At 45.3% G+C, this 26156-nt stretch overlaps 1 protein-coding gene across 4 annotated transcripts in view; it reads right to left on the reverse strand.

Annotated features, from left to right (window-relative positions):
• Window positions 1-26156, reverse strand: part of camsap2a (calmodulin regulated spectrin-associated protein family, member 2a) — a 70273-nt gene that overhangs the window by 20978 nt on the left and 23139 nt on the right. For all 4 annotated transcript variants that reach the window (XM_056414806.1, XM_056414804.1, XM_056414803.1 and 1 more), the window contains exons 3-4: window positions 8281-8442; window positions 6043-6126 (exon numbers count right to left, since the gene is read on the reverse strand). In XM_056414806.1, the coding sequence (XP_056270781.1) occupies window positions 6043-6126; window positions 8281-8442 (246 nt within the window). The remainder of the gene's footprint in view (window positions 1-6042; window positions 6127-8280; window positions 8443-26156) is intronic.

Here is a 26156-nt window from a genome sequence, read left to right on the forward strand (position 1 = left end):
AGCAGGGTCATACAGAGTGTAACATCTCTTAAAATTACCAATCAAACCCCTGGGGAGAGAGATAAGGCCCACTCATTCCTCACACACACACATGCATATTATTTCTCATGTGCATGTGCACACGCATGCATCCCATTCATCTGCACTTCAATTATCCTGCAACTCTCCCTCTGCCCATAAAAGTTCATTCTCTGAACCCAGACATGCAGCTCAGCTTTTGCAACTTAAAGGGATTAGTCCTTACTCGTCCATTGCCTTTACAGGCACTGACCACAACCCTTCCCTCCTCCTCCCTCCACCCACTCTCACCCTTGTGCACAGTACAGTAGGTAAAAGAAAGACAGTGTTCCCACGGTGATCAGTGTTGTCGTAGGCTGTGTCTGACTGAGAAAGAGGTTGCCTGCGTGACTCACACTGCAGTCATACTGCAAAGACAGAAGGGTCTTGAGGGGGAGTGATGGCCGGATAGGAGGATAGATGGAGATACTAGACCTCAGTAAAAAGAAAACATCCATAAAACTGTAGTGCATGATGATTTACAGTTTGAATTACTTGTTTTTCTTTGCGTTTTTTTTGCCATGTAAAGAAGTTTACGATAAATTCCTCACCTTGTTCTGATTGATTGTCTCAACTGACCCCCCCATTTTTTTCTCTCTTTTATTGTTATTGTATTTTGTGCAAGTAGGATGCTAAGGCATTGATTTGCCTGAATGAAAAGGGAAACACGAGGATGGATGCAAAGTTATAATTACATTTATATATTCAAGACGCTAACTGTGCCTGCCTTTATCTGCCAACATAACAGCAGTTGTTACGCAACTTCTCATGTCTGAGGCAGCAACAGTGTTAAGTTAGACACAAAAAAACTGTCCGCTAATCAACATGCAGAGAGGTTTTATAATGGGCCAATAAATTTCATTATTTCATTGAGCCTTCATTTGGCTCAAATCGCACAACTGTAATGCTACGAACAATACTGTTCGTGCTGATAGTTATACTACTTCTAATTCTTAAATAAACTTTAGCAGACAGACAGCTGCAGACTCACAACACTAACGTGCACACATCAATCAGCACAACTGAGCCGCCTGATGTTAGGGATGCTGTTATTGAGGGACCGTTTCTCAGGCCTGGGCCCCAAACAAACGGATGTATTAACGTTCACATCATGGCCATCAGTCAGTGACAAGACTGTAAAAAAAGACTGCTGTCATTTTTAATGTAAAGTTTTAGGAAGCATTTTCTTCTGCTAGCTGTTCCCCGGCAGCCCCCGAGCAGCCGGAACGCTGGATAACTGCTCGCAAGAGTAGACAGAATCTCGCTGTGCACCAGCCTCGACCACTTCCCGTTCCTAATTGGTTCTCCCCACTCAGCGACACACCGGCTGAGAAACCCATTCTGGTTATCGGGAGCTCCATAGTCAGGAATGTGAAGTTATCGAAGCCACGGACCACAGTCGTGTGCCTCCCCGGGGCTAGCGCAGGCCACATTGAATCCAGTTTAAAACTGCTGTCTAAGGATAAGCGTAGATACAGTAAGATTATAATACACGCCGGTGGCAATGACTCCTGACTACGCTGGTCGGAGGTCACTAAAATTAATGTGGAATCTGTGTGTGCTTATGCCAGGACCATGTCAGACACAGTAGTTTTCTCTGGTCCTCTCCTCAATGTGATCAATGATGACATGTATAGCCGCATGTCGTCTTCTAACCGCTGGTTGTCCAGGTGCTGTCCAGCCAACGATGTGGGCTACGTAGACAACTGGGAGACCTTCTGGGGGAAACCTCATCTGATGAGGCATTTATCCCACTTTGGATGGAGCACGTCTCATTTCTGCAAACATGACCAAGTTGATCAACGGACAGCCATATCTGTGACAACGCAAGGTTCGTGTCAGAAAGCAGAAACAGAGTAGCCCCCCCCCCCCCCGTCACCCAGTCCGCCCCATAGCACCCCCCCCCCCCCCCCAAGCTCCATTCTCACATTCCTCGAGGCACCGGTCGAGGAGGTGGAGTAGCAGCCATCTTTGCTCGAGACTATTAATAAATCCTAAACCCAAATTAAACTACAATTCATTTGAAAGCCTTGATCTTAGGCTTTCACATCCAACCTGGAAAACATTACAGCCAAATACATGTGTGACATTGTACCGGCCACCAGGTCCATATTCAGAATTTATATATGAAATTTCAGAGTTTCTATTAAGTTTAGTCCTTAAAAATGATAAAGTTATCATTTAAGGAGATTTTTATATATTTATGTGGATGTTGATAATGATTGCCTTAGTGCTGCATTCATCTCATTGTTGGACTCGATTGGCTTCTGTCAGAGAGTACAGAAACCCACACATTGCTTTGGCCACATCCTCGACCTTGTTCTTACATATGGCATTGCCATTGAGCATTTGAAGGTCTTCCCACAGAACCCTCTTCTGTCAGACCACAACCTCATAACTTTTGAGTTTATACTACCGGAGTGGACACGTTTAGTCCTTAAAACTGTTATTATTTAAGGAGATTTTAATATTCATGTGGATATTGATAATGATTGCCTTAGTGCTGCATTTATCTCATTGTCGGATTCTATTGGCTTCTGTCAGAGAGTACAGAAACCCAGTCACTGCTTTGGCCACACCCTCGACCTTGTTCTTACATATGGCATTGACATTGAGTATATACTACCGGAGTGTACACCGTTAGTCAAAAGTTTCTACATCAGATGTCTAACTGACAGTGCTTGTAGCTAAATTTAAAGAAGCGATTCCTTCCGCATTTAATACAATACCATGTCTCACTATGACAGAGGACTCTTGGTCTAACTTTAGTCCGTCCCAGATTGATAATCTTGTCGATAGTGCCACAGGCTCACTGAGAATGACACTGGACTCAATAGCACCTCTGAAGAAGAAGACGGTGAGGCAGAGGAGGTTTGCTCCCTGGTATAACCCTCAGACCCGCAAATTAAAGCCAACATCCCGAAAGCTTGAAAGCATATGGCGTTCGACTAATCTGGAAGAATCCCACTTAAATTGGCGAGCTGGTCTTAAAACATATAAGAAGGCCCTCCGTAATGCCAGAGCAGCCTATTACTCATCAGTAAAAGAGAAAAATAAGAACAAACCCAGGTTTCTCTTTAGCACTGTAGCCAGGCTGACAGAGAGTCATAGCTCTGTGGAGACGTGTATTCCTATAGACCTCAGTAGTAATGACTTCTTGAACTTCTTTAATGCAAATATTCTAACTATTAGAGGCAAGATTGATAATCTCTTGCCCTCAACCAGTGCTGATCTGTCCTCAAGCGGAGTGGCCTTGGAAGCCGCTGTATGCTCGTGTGGATATTTGGATGGCTTTTCTCCCATCAACCTTGACCAATTATCTTCAACGGTTTCTACTTCTAAACCGTCTACCTGTCTCATGGACCCCATCCTGACGAGGCTGCTTAAAGATATTTTGCCTTTAATTGGCAGCTCTCTATTAGATATGATCAATGTGTCTTTGCTCACAGGCCACGTACCACATTCCTTCAAAGTAGCTGTCATTAAACCTCTCCTGAAGAAGCCCATATTCCTTAAAGTTAGTTTGGCTAACTACAGACCGATCTCTAACCTCCCCTTCCTCTCTAAGATCCTTGAGAAAGTAGTCGCACACCAGAAGTGTGATTTTCTACATCATAATAGTGTATTTGAGGAGTTTCAGTCAGGATTTAGAAAACACCACAGCACCGAGACAGCACTGGTGAAAATTACAAATCTTGATATTAAACTCTGACAAAACTGAAGTTATTTTACTCGGCCCTGAACACTTTAGGGATCAATTATCTGGTGATGTGGTTTCTGTAGATGGCATTGCCCTGGCATCCAACACCACTGTAAAGAATCTCGGCGTTAACTTTGATTGGGACTTGTCCGTTAACTCCAACGTGAAGCAAATCTCAAGGACTGCATTTTTTCATCTATGGAATATTTCAAAAATCAGGCACATCTTGTCCCAAAACGATGCTGAAAAATTGGTTCACGCGTTCGTTACTTCTAGACTGGATTACTGCAATTTATCAGGCTACTCTAATAAGTCTCTTAGGTGCCTCCAGTTGATCCAGAATGCTGCAGCTTGTGTACCCACTAAAACTAAGAAAAGAGATCACATTACTCCTGTATCAGTAGCTCTGCACTGGCTCCCCGTAAAATCAAGGATCACATGTAAAATTCTCCTCTTAACCTACAAAGCCTTGATTGGTGATGCTCCATCATATCATAAGGACCTTGTAGTACCATATTGCCCCACTAGAGAGCTGTGCTCACTAAATGCGGGGCTACTTGTGGTTCCTAGTCTTAAAAAGTAGGATGGGAGCCATAGCCTTCAGTTATCAAGCTCCTCTTTTATGGAACCAGCTTCCACCATCAGTCCGGGAGGCAGTCACCTCATTTAAGAGTAGACTTAAGACTTTCCTTATAGTTAGGACTGAATCAGGTTTGCCCTGGTCCAGCCCCTAGATATGCTGCTATAGGCTGCTGGGGGATGTTTTAGAATACACTGAGCACCTACACTACCGTTCAAAAGTTTGGGGTCACTTAGAAATGTCTTTATTTTTCAAAGAAGAGCACTGTTTTTTCAATAAAGATAACATTAATAAAAAATACACACTATACATTGTTAATGTGGTAAATGACTATTCTAGGTGGAAACTGGTTTCTAATGAAATATCTCCATAGGTGTATAGAGGCCCATTTCCATCAACTATCACTCCAGTGTTATAATGGTACATTGTGTTTGCTAATCGCCTTAGAAGACTAATATCTGATTAGAAAACCCTTGTGCAATTATGTTAGCACAGCTGAAAACAGTTATGCTGGTGATATAAGCTATACAACTGGCCTTCGTTTGAGCTTGAAGTTTGAAGAACAAAATTAATACTTCAAATATTAATCATTATTTCTAACCTTGTCAATGTCTTGACTATATTTTCTATTCAATTTTCAATTCATTTGATAAATAAAAGTGAGTTTTCATGGAAGACACGAAATTGTCTGGATGACCCCAAACTTTTGAACGGTAGTGTATATCCTCTTCTGTCTCTACTTATGAATGAATTTTCATCTCTCCATTGCACATTATTAACTCTGCTTTTTCTCCGGAGTCCTTGTGACTTTACGTTTCAGAGGGTCCATTGGACCTGGCTGGGTCTGATGCCATGACGCTGATGCTCCGCCCACTCCTCCTCTCTACCTCCATCTGCCTGATGGATCATGGAGGTCTGGATCGTGGTCCATGCCGACTACCAACTATTCATACACTCTGTCATATTCATTGAATGTGTTTTAACTCTAATGTGTGCTTCTGTACACATGGCATCTATTGCTTTCCCCTCTGTTGCTCTCCTGAAGGTTTCTTCCATTTATTTTCCCCGTGAAAGGGTTTTTTCTATTTCTTGGGAGTTTTTCCTGATCCGATGTGAGGTCCTAGGACAGGGATGTCGTATATGTACAGATTGTAAAACCCTCTGAGGCAAATTTGTAATTTGTGAGAATGGGCTGTACAAAATAAACTGAATTTAATTGAATTGTTGTTGTTAAAACAATCTGAAGATGAAATGTTTGGTCACTTATTTTTTATGCAACTTTGCCAATCAAAAGTGTGTGAGTTTATGTGGAATAGCTGAGGCATTCACTGCTGCATCTGCACAGTGACTGGTCAGATCAGCATCAAACTTGGTGGAAGTACCACACACACAGTGACACACGCGTGCGTGGACACACAGATTCAATTCAATGTCAACTCTCTGCAGGCTAAAACACAAGAGACAGGGTTTCAATATTTTCCCTGAGGTAGACTTTCTAACTCACACATTTCTCAATGCAGCATCATTGATGGTGTTGTAGTGTGTTGCCTGACAAACTGTGAGAAAAGAAGTTGGGAAAGGATGAATGACCCAGGGGTGAGGACAGGTCTGAGTAGGAGAAGAGGAAAGTCTAGAGTGGAGTAGAGAGCATTAGCTTGTAAAGTGTTGAAGCTGGGAATGAAAGGAAAAGAAAGAAAACACACACCAGAGAACTCCCAGCAGGCTCGGCGCTCTGCGTGTCCATGTTCCTTTGCTCCTGAGCCCCGATGTCTTTCAGATACTCATTTACCTGAAAGACAGAAGACAAACCAGATTCAAATGCACTGAACCGGCAGCATCATCAATAAGAAAAAAATCACGATAAGAGACAGATTATGACTAATAATCCATCTTTAGCTCATTACTTACTGATTTCACAGGGACCATAATAGTTAAATTGAGAAGTTAGTAAAGGTTGATCATATCATTTTACTTTTCACAGTCTACTTGCCAGTGGAACATTTGCACATGGGCGATCCTGAATCAAATGACTTCACTTTGACTACGACAATGCGTAATTCTGTTATTGGTACTTTACAACTATTTCATTGTATTTTCTGAATCAATTGAAATTGAATCAAAAGTATGTCCCGTCAACTGGAGTTGAGTTTAATTTAAATTAATGAAATCAAATATCACTAAATCCTGGACAATTTACAGTATGTCTCCTCAAAATCATCCAGTAAAGCTGGCGAATGTTGTACCTTTGGAACACAAAGGGACTCCAACATGTATGTCCGACCAGTAGGATTTCACGATCACACCTGTTAGTTATTGTGAGTGAGTGAGTGAGAAGCTCAGAGTTGGCAGCAGCCCAGTGTTCCTAGTAGAATAATGTAAACAGACTGAGGCCTGCAGAACTGTATGGAGAAGCCAGAGCCATCTGCACTTGCAGTCCATGTCGCCAACCACTTCATAACACCAAAAATCTGACAAACACAGAGCATGTATGTTCAAAGGTTCCTGTCTATTGAGTCCGCCACTCCACCGAGTTGGAGTCAACTGGAACCGAGTGTAACAAGTTGACAATTCTGTCCGCTGTTAGGCGTGTTACAAAGGGTATTCGGTCACATTTTGTGAAGTCTGATGTGTACTGAAGTAATGCATTTTCTGGATATTTTTTTTAAAGAGTGTGCATTTGCTTTCTTGTCATTCCTTTAAAACTTTTTTTTTATAAACTTGGACTCAAATATGAAATAGTAGTTGGTAGCAGCTGTTTATAAAAAATACATTGGAAATATATTGGCTTATAGATTTAATTAAAAGTAGTGCATTGAGAGAACATGTCTGTCTGTCAATTTCCTTAGGATCGTTCTCTAATTGGTTGAAATAACCCCATTTGCACATATTTAAAATATTGCTTAACAGCAGCCTCTAAATAAAATAAGCAGTAGCATGGAAAAACCTTGTTAGTTGAAACAAGCATGTGTGTTTTAACGAGTACGGACGAGAGGTCCACGAGCCTTGAGGAGCTGGCATACAATGTGTTGTGCCATAGCTGATGGGAATAGACACAACTGTTAAATCGTGCAATCATAAGAAATAGGCACAAACATTTCATTTTTAATTTCTACTCTCTTACACATACATACTTGCTAAGCTTCAGACTTGAAAAAAACGAAGGAAAGCTTTCTTGTTTCAGAGGACTTTGCAAGAATCATAAGAGCACAATAATAAGTACACTCTCAAAGCATATTTATGGCTCGGGCGCTGCATGCTGTAAATGTTGTGTCGCAAGTAATTTTCTTCAGTAAAACAACTTTTGGTGTAGCTGTTTTGCGGTGCAAGTGCAAAAAAGTAAGGATTGTACATGCTGTCAAGGGCCAGAAACAGGTTGAGATAACGAAAAGGAAAAAGAGGGTAATACATTTGGAGAAAGATTAATTAATTGTGACCTGGGAGGAGGCCGGAAAACGGCAATGAAAATCAGGAGTCTCTCAGGAAACTCAGTAGGGTTGCTTGCTTTTTTTTTCTTCCATCGTCAACGTATGGTAATCCTTATATCAATAACACTTACAAAAGATTATAAAGGAACTGGATAATCCCACCTTTATTATTTCCACAAGGATTTTTTCTCAAGTGTTGGAGTTCACCTGTATACGTCATATGGCATAGCTTCAGGGCATCAAGAAATAGTGGTGTACATGTAACAGATTTGATCGTATTCGTGTAAGTGTTTTTGACTGTAATATCTTGCGACCCTACTGGGCACAGTGGAATGTCAGCACACAAGCTATAAGAGCCTGACATTGGTGTTCTGAGCGACCTGCAACATGTGAAACTGTGACTTGTGATATTAAACAAGGTAATTTAGTTCAAGTTTATTATATGGTAAAACCCCAATGAGCAGCATTTTACAGTCTGTCCTTTTATAGTTACTTTAAAAAAAGATACCATATCCCACCTTGTTGATCCAGGTGTTCACTGCATCTTCGTTGTCATAAGGTGTTTTCACCTCAGGGTCGCAAGATGAATACTGACGAATGCAGGCCATAACCTTCTCAACGCTCACCGTCTCCACTGTGTGCGCCATCATCAGAGTGTCGATCATTGCCAGGTGAGCGCTCTGGAAGGGAAAAAAGTACAGAGAAAGATTTAGAGGGGGAAAACCAGTATCTTTGAGGTAGCTGGGGATTCAAGCAGATTCTTGCAGAGGTTCGTTTACTGGAGATATTTTGAATCTTTAGCCAATGCTTTCTGTCACCACATTAAAAGGTCAAACTCACTGTCCCCCAGTCAGACTACAAGAACTATGATACTTTAACAGAATTAAGATAATGTTGAATTAGACAATTTACTGAAGCAATATGTAAATTATGATTTAATAATATACCATAACTTCATACATGTTGTTAAAGAATGTGTGTTATTGTTTAATAATTTACGATATTGTTTATGAATGTCCGTGGATTATTATTTAATGGATTACTGTAACACACTGGTAAAATGAATCTCTTTGTGTGCCAAGAAGCAGATCACTGGCAGCAATGGATGCCCTTCTCCCGGCATGGAGAGGAGACCACCTGTGGAGCAAGAGACCCCAATCATGCAAGTTTTTTTTGAATACATAACAGTTTGGTGACCCTGATGTGATTCTTTGGTGTTTTGGACCGAGGAAAAACCAAGCTGCACATCTGGAAGGAGCTCTCCCCCCAATCACAAGAGACCTCACAACAGGGTAAGCCGAACCCATTGTTTGAAACTGAATAGTTACTGATAGACAACATTAGGTGTGGGTGGAGCAAAGGTGTTATCAAAAGTTAAATACATTGTTAGTGTAAAAACTAAACACATAGATCCTGAAATAACTTTTGATGATCGGAATATAAACAGTTGCATGCTAGAGTCCTCATTGAGGATAGAGTCCTCTTAGAGCAGTGATTTTCACACTGGTGTGCCGTGAGAGATCATCAGGTGTGGCGTGGGAAATTATCTAATATCACCTAATTAACCATTGTCGGTAGGGCTGCAACAACGAATCGATAAAATCGATTATTAAAATAGTTGGCAATCATTATCGATTTGTTGTGTCGCGCGATTATTACGTCACTCAATAAATCGCGGAGTATAAAAAAAGTTGAGTTGAGTGCAGAGCGGCGCAGGAGAAAAAATAGCGGAGCGGAGGGAGAGGACAGAACGCTGCGTTGTGAGAGCCAATCAGCGCTGAGCTGCTCCGCTGTTGATGAATTTAATTGGCTGCTGCTGCTCTTGTGGCGCTGGATGCGGAAGTCATTCACCTAGTCGGAGTGACATTCACGGAGCTGTGTGCGCCTACAGGGTGATGTTATGAACCCAGACACCAAGGCGCTAGATGTTACAACGTGTGTGGCATTTCCACAAGAAGTACAACGTAGAAAAAGTGGTTTGGCGGATGGCGGAAAATATTTTTCCACGCAGAAAGGCAACAGAGAAAAGCCCCGCCCCCTCACCAACACGTATGATGCGTCTAACCCACAAATAGCCGTCTGAGTAAACTCAGGAGAGTAAACCGCTGTCAGTTCTGTTTGTGATGGGTTCATACACATGTTGACCAATGAACAGGGTTCATACACATGCTGACCAGTGGATCTCCAGGACCTTTCCATTACTTTAAACCAAATTCCCATGATTAAACATTTTGTGAAAACTCTGTGTATACATGAACAAGTGAGAAGATGTAGTATTTAAACTAACAATGAGAATTCCAAAGCATACCGTATATATTCCGTGTAAATTAACATTTGAATATAACACATTTGCATTACTTTTCCAAACATTTTGGGATATTATTTTTTCCAATTACTTTTCTAGGCCTGGAAATAGCCATTTAAAAATACCATGAATTTTCCAGGTTTTCCATGACCGTATGAACCCTGTTTTGAATAAAGGGTTGAAAATTACAGGTTTTGTTTTTTTATCCGATTTATCGAAAAAATAATGATCTTCCTTTGGACAGTTTTTGGTGATCTGTTGCCAAGGAGTTCCCCATTCTGGCCAACAAAGCTATTTTGACATTGCTCCCGTTTTCAACCACAGGGTGTCTACAGGAATAAACCAGTGAAATTTAAGACTTTTTAAGACTTTTTAAGACCACGTCTAAATAAAATTTCAGACCTAATTTACGATGGAAATATACATTAATCTAAATTAATTAATTCAAAGTAAACACACTGATGTCTGTTCAAAATTAACAGTATGGTGTAATGCAAAAGGATAACACAAATGTCATTGCTGTTGTAAATTATATTTATTAATACATTTTCAGAACATTTAAGTCCCATGAACAAATTTCTCTAAAATTAAGTAAATATATTTAAAAAATACATGCAACATAGTTCCTTTTGAACAAAAAAAATCCATAAAATAACAAATAACATTTCCAGCTGCTTTTAAAATGCTAATTCATTTACATAATATAATGTATGTGTGTGTGGGTGAGTGAGTGTGAGTTCTCATGTCTCTATGTGATGGATGTTTGTGCACAGGTTCATGTCTACTCCTGAGCTTTTGTGAATATACTAGGAAAACAATCCTTTTCAAACTGTATTAATATAAAAACTTCCAGTTGACATTTGGTCCATTCTCCTGGAAAAAAGAAAGAAAAAAGGCAGCCATTAGCCAAACAACAGTCACCACATCTCTTATGACACCACCACTTCAGATTAATGTCAGACTGGATAAATAGGAATGAATACTATTTTTACAAATTAAGCAACGCGAGCCATCCCTTGAGCCTAGTGAACACTATGTAGACATATTGACAGGTAAACACCACTCTACTTACTACCATTCTAAAACTATTTTTAATTAGTCTAATTAATGTGTAGTGCGCCTATGCATAGCTGTTATTAACTTGACACATGAGTAAAGCTTAACTATATGAAACACATACTCATATACAAGAGGATAGTTAATACATATATTTATGTTAGACTTACTGAAGGTGCTGAAGTAGGTCCTGGGCGGTGTCATGGCCCATGAGCTGTGCTCCACAGGATCCTGACTGGACGTGGTCATTTAACCAATAACGCACATGAAGTCCAGCTGTCTGCTCGCAGTGGTCTGGTCCAGAGTCTCGTGGTGGTCTGGTCCAGAGTCTCACAGTGGTCTGGTCCAGAGTCTCGTGGTGGTCTGGTCCAGAGTCTCGCGGTGGTCTGGTCCAGAGTCTCGTGGAACAGAATGAAGAACGCACTGCAGCGTTGGTCTTCGGTGATGAGCTCTTTGTTGCAAGGCGCTGGATTTCCTCCGGTGACCTCCAGCGTTGTAGTTGACGTCGTTGCGGGCGGCGGAGCAGGAGCTCGCGGCGGAGCAGCAGCGGAGCAGGAGCTCGCGGCGGAGCAGCTGCTGGCTGGCCTTCGCTAGTCTCTGTGCTTCTTGCTCTGCACGTGAGATTCCACCGCTGGAAAGTCTCGCGACACATAACGCAGATTCAGAAGCATTTCACCCACCGTGACCAGAAACACTCGTTCTTTTCAAGCCGTTGTTGAACTTGCATCCTGCCATGTTTTCTAAAGTAGCCGATGCTTCACGTTGTAGGGGATTGATAGGACCGAATACGCGGTGCTCACCCGTGTGCGCGCATCACGGCAGAGCTTCGATGCCGGCGCGCGCATCGCTCTGTCGCGCGAGCCGAGAATTGTTTGCGGGGGGGGGGGATTTCACCCTGTTATAGGGGAAACACTGGAGTTGATAAGCGTGTCTTCTTGTCTGATCAATACGCAACTGTGAGGTGCGCGAATGGACCGAGCGGACAGCTGCTGATCACTCAACAGCCCGACCTGCACAAACAGACTGTGCGCGCCAACATATTTTGGGAGCACCGAAGACCCATTTTGACCCAGGAAAACCCCTGGACATGACACCCAAAAAATGTAAGACCAATCCAATCTGAATTTAAGACAATTTAAGACTTTTTAAGGCCTTATTTTTAGGAAAAGCAATTTAAGACTTTTTAAGACTTTTTAAGGACCCGCGGACACCCTGCAACCACATATCGGTGTGAGCTGAGCTTCTCAAGCTTGACTGCGATAAAAACTAAAATCAGAGAGACAGAGCTGTTGAGGAAGAGCTTTGTGTGTGTCTTTCTCCCATTACTGCCAGGATATCCATTTTATGTTCATCGAAACAGGCCCCGGTTTCACACTAAGTGAGTATAAATACATTTAGAAACTATATTATAAACTATATGTATTGTATGTACTGTGTTAGAGTGTCATTTTGTGACATTTTGGTTGGTGGTGTGCCCCAGGATTTTGTAAATGTAAAAAATGTGCCGCGGCTCAAAAAAGGTTGAAAATCACGGTCTTAAAGGATAGAGTCCTTCTCGAGAGGATAGAGTTGGCGTCGTGAACGCACTCATTGATTAAACAATCCCTGGTTTTGCTGAGGAGGTTTCAAATAAAGCTTGGGTAGTCTGTGCGGTAAAGAGTTACGTTCTTTAAGACGACAGTCTGACTTATCGTCTCCTTAAAATCTGCATGGATGAGAACAAGATAAAAACCACAATCAGAAGGAGCATTAGCTGGCAAAATGCTGTTGAAGCAGAGAGTACAGACCAGCGCCTTCAGTGAGAAAGAAACATATTTAGGTATTACAGCTACAGTACTCTACTGTTTTTTGCCATAAGCTGACACACACACACACACCTACACACACACACACACACACACAATCACATAAGCAGCGCAAGTTTGCTTTGCATAAGCACCGTTTAAAGTGCTTCAAATAAAACCATTGCAAGTAACAGTTGGGAACATTCATTGATTTAAATAGAATTGTTACTTAGTTTTGAATAATTTTGTATTTAGGTTGATGAATGATTTTTGATTGAGCTTGGGTTTATGAATGATTTTGATTTGCTGAGTTTGGATTGATAGATACATTTCGGATTTTATAACATATTTGATGAATGTTTTTGATTTGAGATCAAGTTTAAAACATAACTGGATAAATTCCAATTTGAATGCAATTTTAAATTGATTTAAATATTGTTGATTGTTTGATTGAGATATTAATGATAATTAATACAACAAAATAACTGAATTGCATTGACTGTTTAATCGCAGTGTACAAGCTTTTTCCCCCTTGCCTAACAGTATTTCGTACAACCGGACCACACTTGCATTTTAGACACATACAGGACTGTCTCAGAAAATTAGAATATTGTGATAAAGTTCTTTATTTTCTGTAATGCAATTAAAAAAACAAAAATGTCATGCATTCTGGATTCATTACAAATCAACTGAAATATTGCAAGCCTTTTATTCTTTTAATATTGCTGATTATGGTTTACAGCTTAAGAAAACTCTAAAATCCTATCTCATAAAATTTTAATATTTCCTCAGACCAAGTAAAAAAAAAGATTTATAACAGCTGAGTGTTTGTCAAGGCTCAGGAAACCCTTGCAGGTGTTTCGAGTTCATTAGACAATTCAAGTGATTTGTTTAATACCCTACTAGTATACTTTTTCATGATATTCTAATATTTAGAGATAGGATATTTGAGTTTTCTTAAACTGTAAGCCATAATCAGCAATAAATCAGAATAAAAGGCTTGCAATATTTCAGTTGATTTGTAATGAATCCAGAATGCATGACATTTTTGTTTTTTTAATTGCATTACAGAAAATAAAGAACTTCATCACAATATTCTAATTTTCTGAGACAGTCCTGTAGTGTAAAATAATTTTATTTCAATCATTTTTTACATTTTTAGAAATGTTTCTACATTTACATCTCCTCATATAGAGCCGAAGTCAGCACCTGATTCCCTTAACAATGTCAAAGCCATCTTCATCCACGGCCGCCCCTGCATGGCTTGAGGATGTATGTACGCCCATGGACATGACTGATCCAGAAGACAGAGTGAAGGAACACCAAAAACTGGAGGCATATATCCAGGAATGGAGAGAAGAGGGTTTGCTCAATGTCACAACACAGGAGAGCCCCACACAGGACCAAATCATCGCGATGATGACAGCTCTGAGGCTGAGATACATCGTGGTAAAGGAGTAACAGAAGGGGAAAGGATGGTTCACGTCTCACTCAGGGGACATTGGCTAAAAGGCTGATATATATGGTGAAGACCCAGCCGGAAGAAGAACCCCCCCCCCCCCCCCCCAAAAGAGGAAACTCCCCTGACTGAAAAAACTGCAGAGAGAGGCATCTCACTCTGCCATTTGCCCCAGTTCCCACCCCTTCCATCTAAACCCGTGTTAGGTGAATACCCTCTCACGTATGCCCACAAGCCATTAAAAGAGGCGCTCAACACACCATTGCCCTGATGGTAGATATTAAAGGAGGCAATGTAGAAGTTAATTTAGATTGTAGCCGACTAGAAAGCCAAGCAGTCGCAGACCTGAATAACAAGGTTGCACAGCTACAGGGGAATGTGCTGCCCGAGTGGAGGATAAAGCTAGGAACTATCAGCTAATAGTGAACAAAACTAGAGATTCTCAGCAAAGGGAGGACGAAGCCAAGGAATCACAGCAAAGAGAAGAGAAAAGGGAGTCTTTTAGAGAGGAAGAGAGATAGGGAAAGTAAGGCGGAGAAGGAGGATGCATGGTCACTAGAAGAGCTATTTAGGTTGAAGCTAGACAGGATCAGTCCAACACGCAGCCAGCGACAGCCCCTACTCACCGGTCAGGAGGAGGCGGAAGAAAGATCATCCCATTGGGACCTCCCCGACCGAAATCATCCCCCATAGACCAACAAGACTTGGGAAGATAACTAAACAAAGAGCACAAACTGAGTAATAGTCAGTGCGTTTACATGATGGTATAATTCGAATCTTGCTTTAGTCGGACTATGCTATCTTTTGGGGGATCTGCTGTTATCCCAATATACATGGCAGTGAGTAATTCGAATCATTGGCCGAAAGCATGTCATATCCGATACGATAGGTGGCGCTGTTTTCATTACAACTCGTGGTGATACAGCCATTTCCGCTTGACCTCTTCACCACCACCAACAACAACCAACAACAACAACATCAACATTTCGAGAAAGAACCATGAACTTTAGTATGTTCAACTCCTTCAATACATTAAGCATAAATTCTGTCTGCTCTTCGGTCCAGAGATGTGTGGTGGCTCTTGTGTTCTCCATAGCGTTGTTTGCAGCGCCGCCGCTCCCATAACGTGCACTACGCGCTGCGCGTAGGCATGGACGGATTAAGAAACCACGGGCCCCTGGGCCTGGACGTGTCAAGGCCCCCCCCCCCCCCCCCGCCCGTTAAAAAATAATAATAATAATAATAATTACAAATAAAATAAAATACAAATAAATTAAAAACAAATTTTTTTTTTTAAACAGTCCGTATGGAACAACGATACCGGAGCTGAGCAGACAACATTACGCGAATTATATGATAGCAGGGACTTCGTTTATATGAATTAAACGAATAAACTTTCATGAAGAACAACTTTACAGAAATACATAAACAGCGTATTTGTGTGTGTGGGGGGTGGGGGTGCTTAGAAAGAGCTCTAATGCTATTGTTTTGCACTTGCTTTTTGGATTTCTCCCTACAGAGTTGAAGGGCCCATATATTGCATGGAGTACTCAGCCCCTCTAAAGTCCTATAGATAAACTGAGGGGATAAACACTCACTTGAAAGGTATCATGATGGTTTCTTTCTTGTGACATCTTCAAAGTGAATGTTTAGGCTATTCTTTAGTTTCTCAATCGGACTATTGGGGCCCTGTTACTGACATGAATGACTTAAGCCTAGCATATACCGGCATACGGCGCATCGTGTCATATCAATACAAAGTTAATAACAGAGACTTCACGCAAAGGCTCTGGGTTAGGGGCCCCCTGAGCTCAGGGGCCCCTGGTGCCGGTAGGCTCGTTCGGTAATCCATCCCTGAGTAGGACTATTGGGGCCCTGTTACTGACATGAATGACTTAAGCCTAGCATATACCAGCTACGGCGCATCGTGTCATATCATCATATTCATATCAATACAATGTTAATAACAGCGACGTCACGCGCGGAGGCTCAGGCCCAGGGGCCCCCTGAGCTCATGGGCCCCCTGAGCTCACAGGCCCCCTGAGCTCACGGGCCCCCTGAGCTCAGGGGCCCCTGGTGCCGGTAGGCTCGTTCGGTAATCCATCCCTCAGTAGGACTATTGGGGCCCTGTTACTGACATGAATGACTTAAGCCTAGCATATACCGGCTACGGCGCATCGTGTCATATCATCATATTCATATCAATAAAATGTTAATCACAGCGACGTCACGCGCGGAGGCTCAGGCCCAGGGGCCCCCTGAGCTCATGGGCCTGGGCCCGGTAGGCCCGTTGGTTGATCCATCCCTGCGCGTAGGGCACCAAGTCCTGAGGGGGCTCCACAAAATAGGCAACAAAAAAAATCATCATAGTTATAATAATTATAATGCCGATATTATTTCAGTCTAGGAATATTAGGCACCTTTTAGGCATGTATATCACAAAACAGGCAGAACAAGAGATATATTTAATCGCTCAGCACCCCCCCCCCGTTAACACTTCTCGGGTCGCATCGCTCTGCCGTGATGCGCGCCGACACATCCGCGCACACAGACCCTATCTCAGGGGGGCATCATGAGGAGTTATGCTTAGGGCACCAACATGGTTAGCAGCGGGACTGGTTGTTTGTTTGTTTTCTGCCGGCCAGGCTGCCGACAGTGACAACTTATCATCTCTTTCGACTTCCGGGTCACGACATGGGAGGGAGGAGGGAGGAGGGCGGCGGGATCTCGAGCATGCGCAAGGACGCAAAGTCCAGTTCCTAATCGAATTCACCGTTACATGCCGCGATAGTCGAATTATCAACTGGATTGGACCGAGCTATCCAGGGGTGTTAATCGGATCGAAGTCGGACCGCACATAGTCCGACAAAGGTGTTTACATGAAACGGATAATTCGATTTCAGTCCGACTAAGCCAATAATTCGAGTGCATGTAAACGCACTGACTGGCCCCTCGTCCCCATCTCCTGCTGCGAGCCCCCCTCCTAATCCCCCATTCAACCTAGACAATACAGCAAGAAGGGGAGCCAGATCATCGACCCAGATCCCTGCATCATCCCCCCCTCTACCTGAAGGAGAGCCCCTCCTCCTTAACTTTACTGGCAAATTAGCCCTGCCTGAATGCTGGGTCAGAGACAAAGGCCCCTAAGGAACGCCAAGTAGGCTCCGAAGAAGATCCAACATCAACTACAAGTCCACATACACCAATTTCAGCCCAGAAAAGTGAGAAAGAGGGCACAGAAGAGGGAGATAACCCCCACATTCAGGCCCCAATCCTGACCCTGGCATATGGATGGAAGCAATACTATCCATACACCCCAAAATACTTCCCCCTAGTTACTTTCCTCCTGGAAAAACTGCCCCTGTTGACATCAGGAGGAACACCTTGGATAAGAGCCCTCAATATAGCCACCATGGGCACGTCACTTGCTTTAGATGAAATGAGAGCCATCCTGTTAGTGTTCCAGCTTGTTAGAAATGCAGGACGTGCAGATACGAGCTGGATGTGAATGGAACCAAGATGGTGTCGAGATGGCAAATTTGCGACCAAAAATGAAAGATGGAGCTCAGGCTGTTGAAGATGCAGTTGGCAGAAAAGGATGATGCAGCAGCAAAGAAAACCATTAGGCCCCATGAACAAATGCCAGCCATGGAGGACATCTCACGAATTGAAGAAATAGTAGAAAGAGCTCTGGAAAAGAAAAACAATGCCAAGAAGGAAGACTGGCAACAAGAAGAACCAGTCCATTGGATGCCAAGTGGACCACCCAGAAGAGGAGGCTTCCGAGGCAATGGAGATGAAGATGACCTAGTATGTTACAACTGTGGCAGAATAGGGCACTAGTCCACGAACTGTCACCAGCCACCTCAGCGAGGAAGAGGGCGTGGAGGCCCACCCAGAAGAAGAGGGGGAGGAGGATTCAGAGGAGACATCCCTCACCACCCCTCACCACCTTCAACTGCCTACAAGGGAATATGAAGAGAGGGAAGAAGACCAAATAGACTGCTGACGAGGCCCAGAAGACCCCGGCCTGGTTCTTGTTCCAATGGGACAAGAACCTATTATTAACTGTGCCATAGACCGAGAGGAAAAGGATCTAATGGTGGACATCGGTGCCTCAGCATCATGCATTGCAAAATTACTTCATGTAGTGCCACTACTCTCCGCTCGAACATTATCACTGGTAGGGTACTCGAGAAAGCCACAGAAACAACACTTCACGAAACCATTTAAGACAAAAGTAGGTAGAGCAATCATTGACCATTCATGCCTGCATCTTCCTCCCTGCCCATTAACCTAGCCGGCAGAGATCTGCTAAGAAAGCTGGGCATCTCAATATTGTGCTCCCCAGAGGAAAGCTCCGGGAGGACTGATATTGGACCCCAACAAGCCAGAAATAAAATAATGTTCATGGCTCCAGAAACTTCACCAAGCGCAGCAAGCTCAACCAGAGTATACTGGAATGAATTACAGCCAGAGACCCCAGATGCTCCTGGCATCATCAAGGCCTTTGTCAAGGCTAACGCCACAGGTAGCGAGGTGCAGGAGCTCATGTGCAGAGAAACAAGCAGGATTGAAACTTGAATAACAAAAAGGTGCTCTTTAATGAGGCAAAAAAACGGGTAACAACAAAAACAACAAAGTCCAAAAAGGGGCAGGCAGAGAATCGGGGTTCAAGGCAGGCAGGCAGGGTCAAAGCAGGCAGGATCAGGTACGAAAGACAGGACGACGGAAAAAAGACCATGGCCGAGGCAGTCCAGGGGGTGGGCCGGAGGACGGCCATCAGACAAAAGGATGCCCTCCGGATGGCGGGCCGGAGGACAGGAACGGGGAGCTAGGGGACCGGGCTCAGGAGAGGAAGTCTCAGGGGTACCGGGGTCTGGGAATGGGGGGTCCGTGGGACCGGGACCAGGCGATGAGCCAAGGGGAACTGAAGCCGAACGGGACGGGTCACGGGGAACCGGGGCTGGACGGGACGAGTCACAGGGAACCGGGAATGTACGGGAAGGCGAGGGAGCATGGGAACCTGGGACCGAACGGGAAGGAGGCGGGATGGGGAGAACCGGGGCCGGGCGGAACGGAGGCGGAACACCGGGGACTGGAACCGGAACATTGGGGACTGGAACCGGCGACGGAACACCGGGGACTGGAGCCGGCGGCGGAACACCGGGGACTGGAGCCGGCGGCGGAACACCGGGGACTAGAGCTGGCGACGGAACACCGGGAACCGGAATATCGGAGACTGGAGCCGGAACACCGGGGGCTGGAACCGGTGATGGAACATCGGGGACTGAAACCGGCGACGGAACACCGGGGACTGGGACATCGGGGACTGGAGCTGGCGGCGGAACACCGGGGACTGGAACCGGCGGGGACGGAGACAGGACCGGGGGGACTGGTACCGGCAGGGACGGAAACGGGACCAGGGGGACTGGTATCGGCAGGGACGGAGACGGGACCGGGCGGCAACAGGTCTTTGACGGGGTACTGGAACCGGCAAAGGGGCACTGGGAACTAGACCCGGCCAGGGCGCCGGGGAATGGTGCCGGCAACAGGATTCTGGTGAATGGAGCCTGCGACCGAACACTTGGCGCTGGAACCGGTACTGGAAAACCGGGAGCTGGCGGCGCCTGCGAGGCGGCAGCAGGAACTGCCGGGGCCTGCAGCACGGAGGCTGCAGCGGGAACTCTCATGGGCTGCCAGGGAGGAAAGACCAATGGTGGGTAGAACGGCTGCATGGGCTTGGGCTGATATACTGGCGGACAGCCGGACTGCTGGGGCTGGTAGACGGATGGGTTGCCAGGCTGTGGGGCCTGGTAGACGGGTTGGGAGTCGGATGGGGTCGGCGAGGCAGCAGCGGGAACTGCCGGGGCCTGCGGCACGGAGGCTGCAGCGGGAACCGTCGTGGGCTGCCAGGGTGGAAAGACCAATGGTGGGTAGAATGGCTGCATGGGGTTGGGCTGATAGACTGGCAGAAAGCCGGGCTGCTGAGGCTGGTAGACGGATGGGTTTCCGGGCTGCTGGGTCTTGAAGGAGACAACGGGAACAGGCGGGGACTGCGACTCGGGCCGAGACTAGGTGGCATGTCTGCTACTAGAGCCCCCCAGGTCAGCAGACCGTTGAGAAAATCTTCAATTCTGCTGGCCCGAGAGCAGTTAGAGTCCAGTGTACCTCCTGGCTTCTGGAGAGCCGTAAACATGTTGTCCTCTGCTGAGCTTGGTTATGGCTGGATTGTTCTGTCAAGGCTAACGCCACAGGTAGCGAGGTGCAGGAGCTCATGTGCAGAGAAACAAGCAGGATTGAAACTTGAATAACAAAAAGGCGCTCTTTAACCTCTTGACCCCCACCCGGTTTTTTAGGTTTCTGCTCGAAATGACATACCCAAACTAAAAAGGGTGTAGCTCTGCAACCACACAAGCTATTTGAATAATGTTGGTGTTATAATAAAGGGAACACATGTGAGCTTTTGTTCAGATGTGTAAATATTAGCATATATGTTACTGGTTAAGAGTAAATAAAGATGAATCTTCTATTTTCATAGAAGTTTCAGGTTCGATTTGAAAAAAAAGCACTTTCAGGATGAATATATCCTGGATGGATACACAGCAAAGGCCTAAAATCACCCAGATAATAATACAACTTGTGAACAGACTCTCTGCAAAGTTTGACTCAGAAAAAATAAAGCAGAACAATAGTTGGAGACTTTTTAGTAAAGAGAATTTAGGCGAGGTCTCTAAAATGTGCATTTGGGCACATTGAAGCACCATCTGTGCCATTTGACTTTTCTCATGTACCAAACCATTTATTTCACTTTTACTTGTGGTGTTCAATACATGCAAATACATCATTATGTGGCTTTAAAACAGTAAATCAAAGATAAAAAAACGATCAAACAAAGTGGTGCTGTGCGCGCGCGTGCTGTGCGTAAAGCCGGTTTTTGGCTGTCACAGCGCAGCTGTTGCGCGCGCAGATATCTCCGCTGGGGAAGGGCGGATTTTAAAGAACGACACGTCATTGGAATACTTAGAGCCAATAGAATCGATTGGTACCAAGAAAGACAAGATTGACAGCACTGTGAGCCAATAGGAGACAGAAAGGCGTCGCCATATTTGAAATGTGAAATCCGATTCGCTGAAATTGAACTTCCTGACAGCTGACTATGACGCTTCCCCAAAAGTCCGCCTGGTTTTTAAAGGGACATACACACACACAAAAGCCATGCCAGATGGAATGCAGGGGAGAGAAACGTTTTTTCTTCTTCTCAAGAACAAAAGTATGTTGAATTTGCTGAATGTAAAGCTATGAAGCGATTAATATTTCTGTGTTCTTTGGCTTATATCTCCGTGATACTTTGGTGCAGAAGGATTCTGTAAAGATATTTAGAATCTGTGTGAAGTCTTCTTGCTTTCGAACATCTCTTCTTTTATGATTGCACAAAGCTACATGTCGCTAGCTACGGAAACGTTCTGAGTGGGCCGACACCTGACAAAATTATGATTATGATATTTTTATTTTTATTTCAGTTGGTGTTTGAGTTGTGTTTAAATGGCTCACTGATTCTTGTAGCCCCAGTTGTCTTCTTTAATTTGATGTACAACATCAATATATTTGCTCATGTTTATAATAATATTATAGACAGTTTAGAACACAATATCAAATATGCACCACAGGTGGTGCAATGGGGCTTAAGTGGAAGGCAAAAAACAGGTAACAACAAAAACAACAGAGTCCAAAAGCGGGCAGGCAAAAAATCGGGGTTCAGGGCAGGCAGGCAGGGTCAAAGCAGGCAGGATCAGGTACGAAAGACAGGACGACGGAAAAAGCACAACAATCCAGCCAAAGACAAGGGAAAGAGTGCCACAACATATAGGGGGGAAAACAGGTGTACGACATGGAAACAGGTGTACGACATGAGACATTAACGAGACGAGAGTGGCTGAGGGCAGGTGCAGGGAATGACACAATCAAGGAGACAGGAGAGGCTGAGGGCAGGTGAAGGGGATGAAACGATCAAGGAAACAGAGGAGACACAGAGAAGACACAGTAGACACTGAGGAGACACAGAGTACACACAGAACAGAACCTTACAGCCTTATGGAATGGAAACCATGGATCATGACGCAACACCCTTACGTCATGCCAGAAGATCCCTACCACTGCAACTTTAATTACACCACTACCGATGCGGACTCAGAAACAGAAATACTCAGAAGCGGCACCATAATCAGCGGAGAAGAAGGTGTGGCTGCAGAATCCCTTCTAACATGCAGAAAAATGCAACTGGTAAGAGTTGAGTCCATGTTCTGCCCCTCACATTAAGTCAGTGGTTCTCAAACTGTGTTGCGCGACCCTTAAGTGGGGCGCAGGGGGCAGTGCGGAGAACTTCACATATTACAAAAGTATGTGTAAATATTTACTCTAGGGTTACGGCGTTAACAGGTTACCCTTGCGCATGCGCGATCGTAAAAGTCACAGAAAGTGGGCAGACCATGGCAGGGAAAAAGGAAGTGCTTACAGGCGCTGGTCGAGTGTCTTTCCAAATCTGCAATGGACACACTGTCATACACAGAGAAGCTCTAGATGTGCCGTGAACTAGACGTGGTTTTGACCAATGCTATCAGCGAGGTCAATTTCATAAAAACAAAACCCCTGAAAGCACCACTGTGTTCACTCTGTGAGGAGACGGGAGCCATACCATGGGAGACCGTAAGCCTGTCAACAACCACTTATCATTGAGGATTTCCCAGCTGCTCCTGAACACATCATCTCACTCTTCCGGTAAGCTCCGGTTGCCAGCTCAGCATGACTTCTTCTTCTCTCCCTCCCGCTCCCTCTTGCTCAGTGTGTCTCATGTATAGTTATCCCTCTGCCTCCCTTAATGATAACGATACATGCAACAAGTGTAGTTTATTTGCTAGGTTGGAGGCAGGTCTAAGTGGGTTAGATGCACGGCTCCGCGCCATCGAAGCTCAGACAGCTATGCTAGTTAGCCCGCCCTCTCCCGTAGTCGGCGCGGAGCTACAGTCAGCTGCTAGCTGTTCTCCGGCAGTGCCCGAACAGCCGGGAGGCTGGGTAACTGTTCGCAGGAGTAGTATGTCTATACAGAAGCCCGCTGTGCACCAACCACTTCACGTTTCCAACCATTTTTCCCTGATCAGCGACACACCCGCTGAAGAGCACACCCTGGTTATCGGGAGCTCTATAGTCAGGAACGTGAAAATAGCGAAGCCGCGGACCACAGTCGTGTGCCTCCCGGGGGCCAGAGCGGGCAACGTGGAGTCTTGTTTGAAACTGCTGGCTAAGGATAAGCGGAGATACAGTCAGATTGTAATACACGCCGGTTGTATTGACTCCCGAGCCCGCCGGTCGGAAGTCACTAAAATGAATGTGGAATCGGTGTGTGTTTATGCCAAGACATTGTCGGACACCGTAGTTTCCTCTGGCCCTCTCCCAAATTTACTGACTGACGAATTGTATAGCCGAATGTCGTCTTTCAACCGCTGGCTGTCGAGGTGGTGCCCAGCGAATAATGTGGGCTACGTAGACAACTGGAAGACTTTCTGGGGAAAACCTGATGTGATGAGGAGAGACGGCATCCATCCCACGTTGGACGGAGCGCGTCTCATTTCTGCGAATATGACCAAGTTGATCATCGGACTTGTGCCGTGAACCAGGATGTATCTGCCCTCCGAGTCGCTTTTACATGTACCCAGTACAAATGGGGTGGCCTTGTGTATTAACTAGTGGTGTGAAAAATAACGCGTTAACTCAGTTAATTAAATTACAGGTTTAACTTCGTTATTTTTTTTAACGCATTTAACGCATGCGCAGAATGAGCTTCCAATCCGTCTGTTGTTGGTCGTCTCTCCAGCAGCATGTCATTCTGTCTCTCGTGTCGCGTTAACACGACTCCGATCTCCGTCTCGCGCGCCGCAGAGCTCGGATGCCGGCGTGTGCGCGCACATCGGGGCGAAAAAAAGTCACTTGCAAAATGAGCTTCCAATACACCACTTCGATCTGAACTATGTCCGCTCTCATGCAGACGGTCGTGCTGTTCATCGGTAATGATCCTTCCGCAGGTTCACCTACGGAAACCTTGTTACGACTTTTACTTCCTGTAGATCAGGGGTCTCAACACGTCGATCGCGACCTGCCAGTCGATCGCGGCGTAGTGTTGGTAGATCGCATGACATTAAAGAGATTGGCCCGCCCCCTGACATGTTCTCTACACCACGTCTTTGTTCTTTTATTAAACTAAACGTCTGTTGTTGATCGTATCTCCACAGCAGCATGTCATTTCTGTCTCTTCGCGTTGCGTTAACACTTATCGATCTCCGTCTCGCGCGCCACAGAGCTCCGTGCGCGCATCGGGACCGAGCAAAAAAAAGTCACTTGTCAATCTGTCCACCTGTCCGTGTCCGGGCCGGTGAGGTTTCAGCTTTGCAGCGGTGTCCCCGCCGTCCCTTTCATCACGGCCCAGTTCATGAAGAAAACCCACACAGTCAGTTTGCCTCAGCAGCTGCTAGAGGAAGACTAGAGGCCTTTAGATTGTATCATGTTGGAGTTAATGGTTGACAGCTGAACTGTTTTTTCAATAGGTTCAGTTCACAGCCCTCTCCTGTCTCCTCCACACATCACACCTCCCAAACACCTCCTCCCCCTCTGTCCCCCCTGCTGAGCTGCACATCCACCGAGCCCTCAATAACAATGGGCTCCTCCACCCTCCCCCCTCTCTCTGTGACGACTGACCAGGTGAGAAGACAGCTGGAGAAACTACACCAGCGCAGAGCTGAAGGTCCTGATGGCATCAGCCCCAGGGTCCTAAAGACCTGCGCCACCCAGCTGTCTGGTGTCCTGCAGCGCCTCTTCAACCTCAGCCTGAGGCTGGGGGAAGTCCCGGTGCTGTGGAAGACGTCGTGCCTGGTCCCTGTCCCAAGAAGTCAACACCATCTGGCCTCAACGACTACCGACCGGTCGCCCTCACCTCCCATGTGATGAAGGTGCTGGAGAGGCTGGTCTTGGCCCACCTCCGGCCGCAGGTGAAATCGTCGTTGGACCCTCTGCAATTTGCTTACCAGCCTCATGTGGGAGTGGACGACGCCATCATCTACCTGCTGCAACGAGCTTAGTCGCACCTGGATGGAACCGGTGTCTCTGTGAGAGTCACTTTCTTTGACTTCTCCAGTGCATTTAACACCATCCAGCCACTGCTGCTGAGTGAGAAGCTGCGGGTGGCCGGTGTGGATGCGTCCACCATCTCCTGGATCACTGACTACCTCACAGGCAGACCACAGTTTGTCAGAATGGGGCGTGTGCTGTCTGGAACGGTGGTCAGTGATGTTGGAGCCCACAGGAACTGTTCTGTCTCCCTTCCTCTTCACCCTGTACACCAGTGACTTCCAGTACAACACGGAGTCATGCCATCTGCAGAAGTACTCTGATGATTCTGCAGTGGTCGGGTGTATTAGGGATGGACGGGAGGAGGAGTACAGGGCAGTGGTGAGTGACTTTGTAAAGTGGGCCGATGCGAACCACCTGCGGCTGAACGTGGCCAAGACCAGAGAGATGGTGGTGGACTTCAGGAGGAAGGCGACAGCTCCTCCCCCTCTGAGTGTCCTGGGAGTGGACGTGGACATGGTGGAGGAGTACAAGTACCTGGGCGTCTCCATCGACAGCCGACTGAACTGGAAGGCCAACATCAACGCTGTGTACAAGAAGGGGATGAGTCGACTCTTTTTCCTGAGAAAGCTTGATCCTTCAACGTGTGCAGCAAGATGCTGGAGTTATTCT

The sequence above is a fragment of the Pseudoliparis swirei genome, chromosome 5 (genome assembly GCF_029220125.1).
Source record: "Pseudoliparis swirei isolate HS2019 ecotype Mariana Trench chromosome 5, NWPU_hadal_v1, whole genome shotgun sequence".
Lineage (NCBI taxonomy): Eukaryota > Metazoa > Chordata > Actinopteri > Perciformes > Liparidae > Pseudoliparis > Pseudoliparis swirei.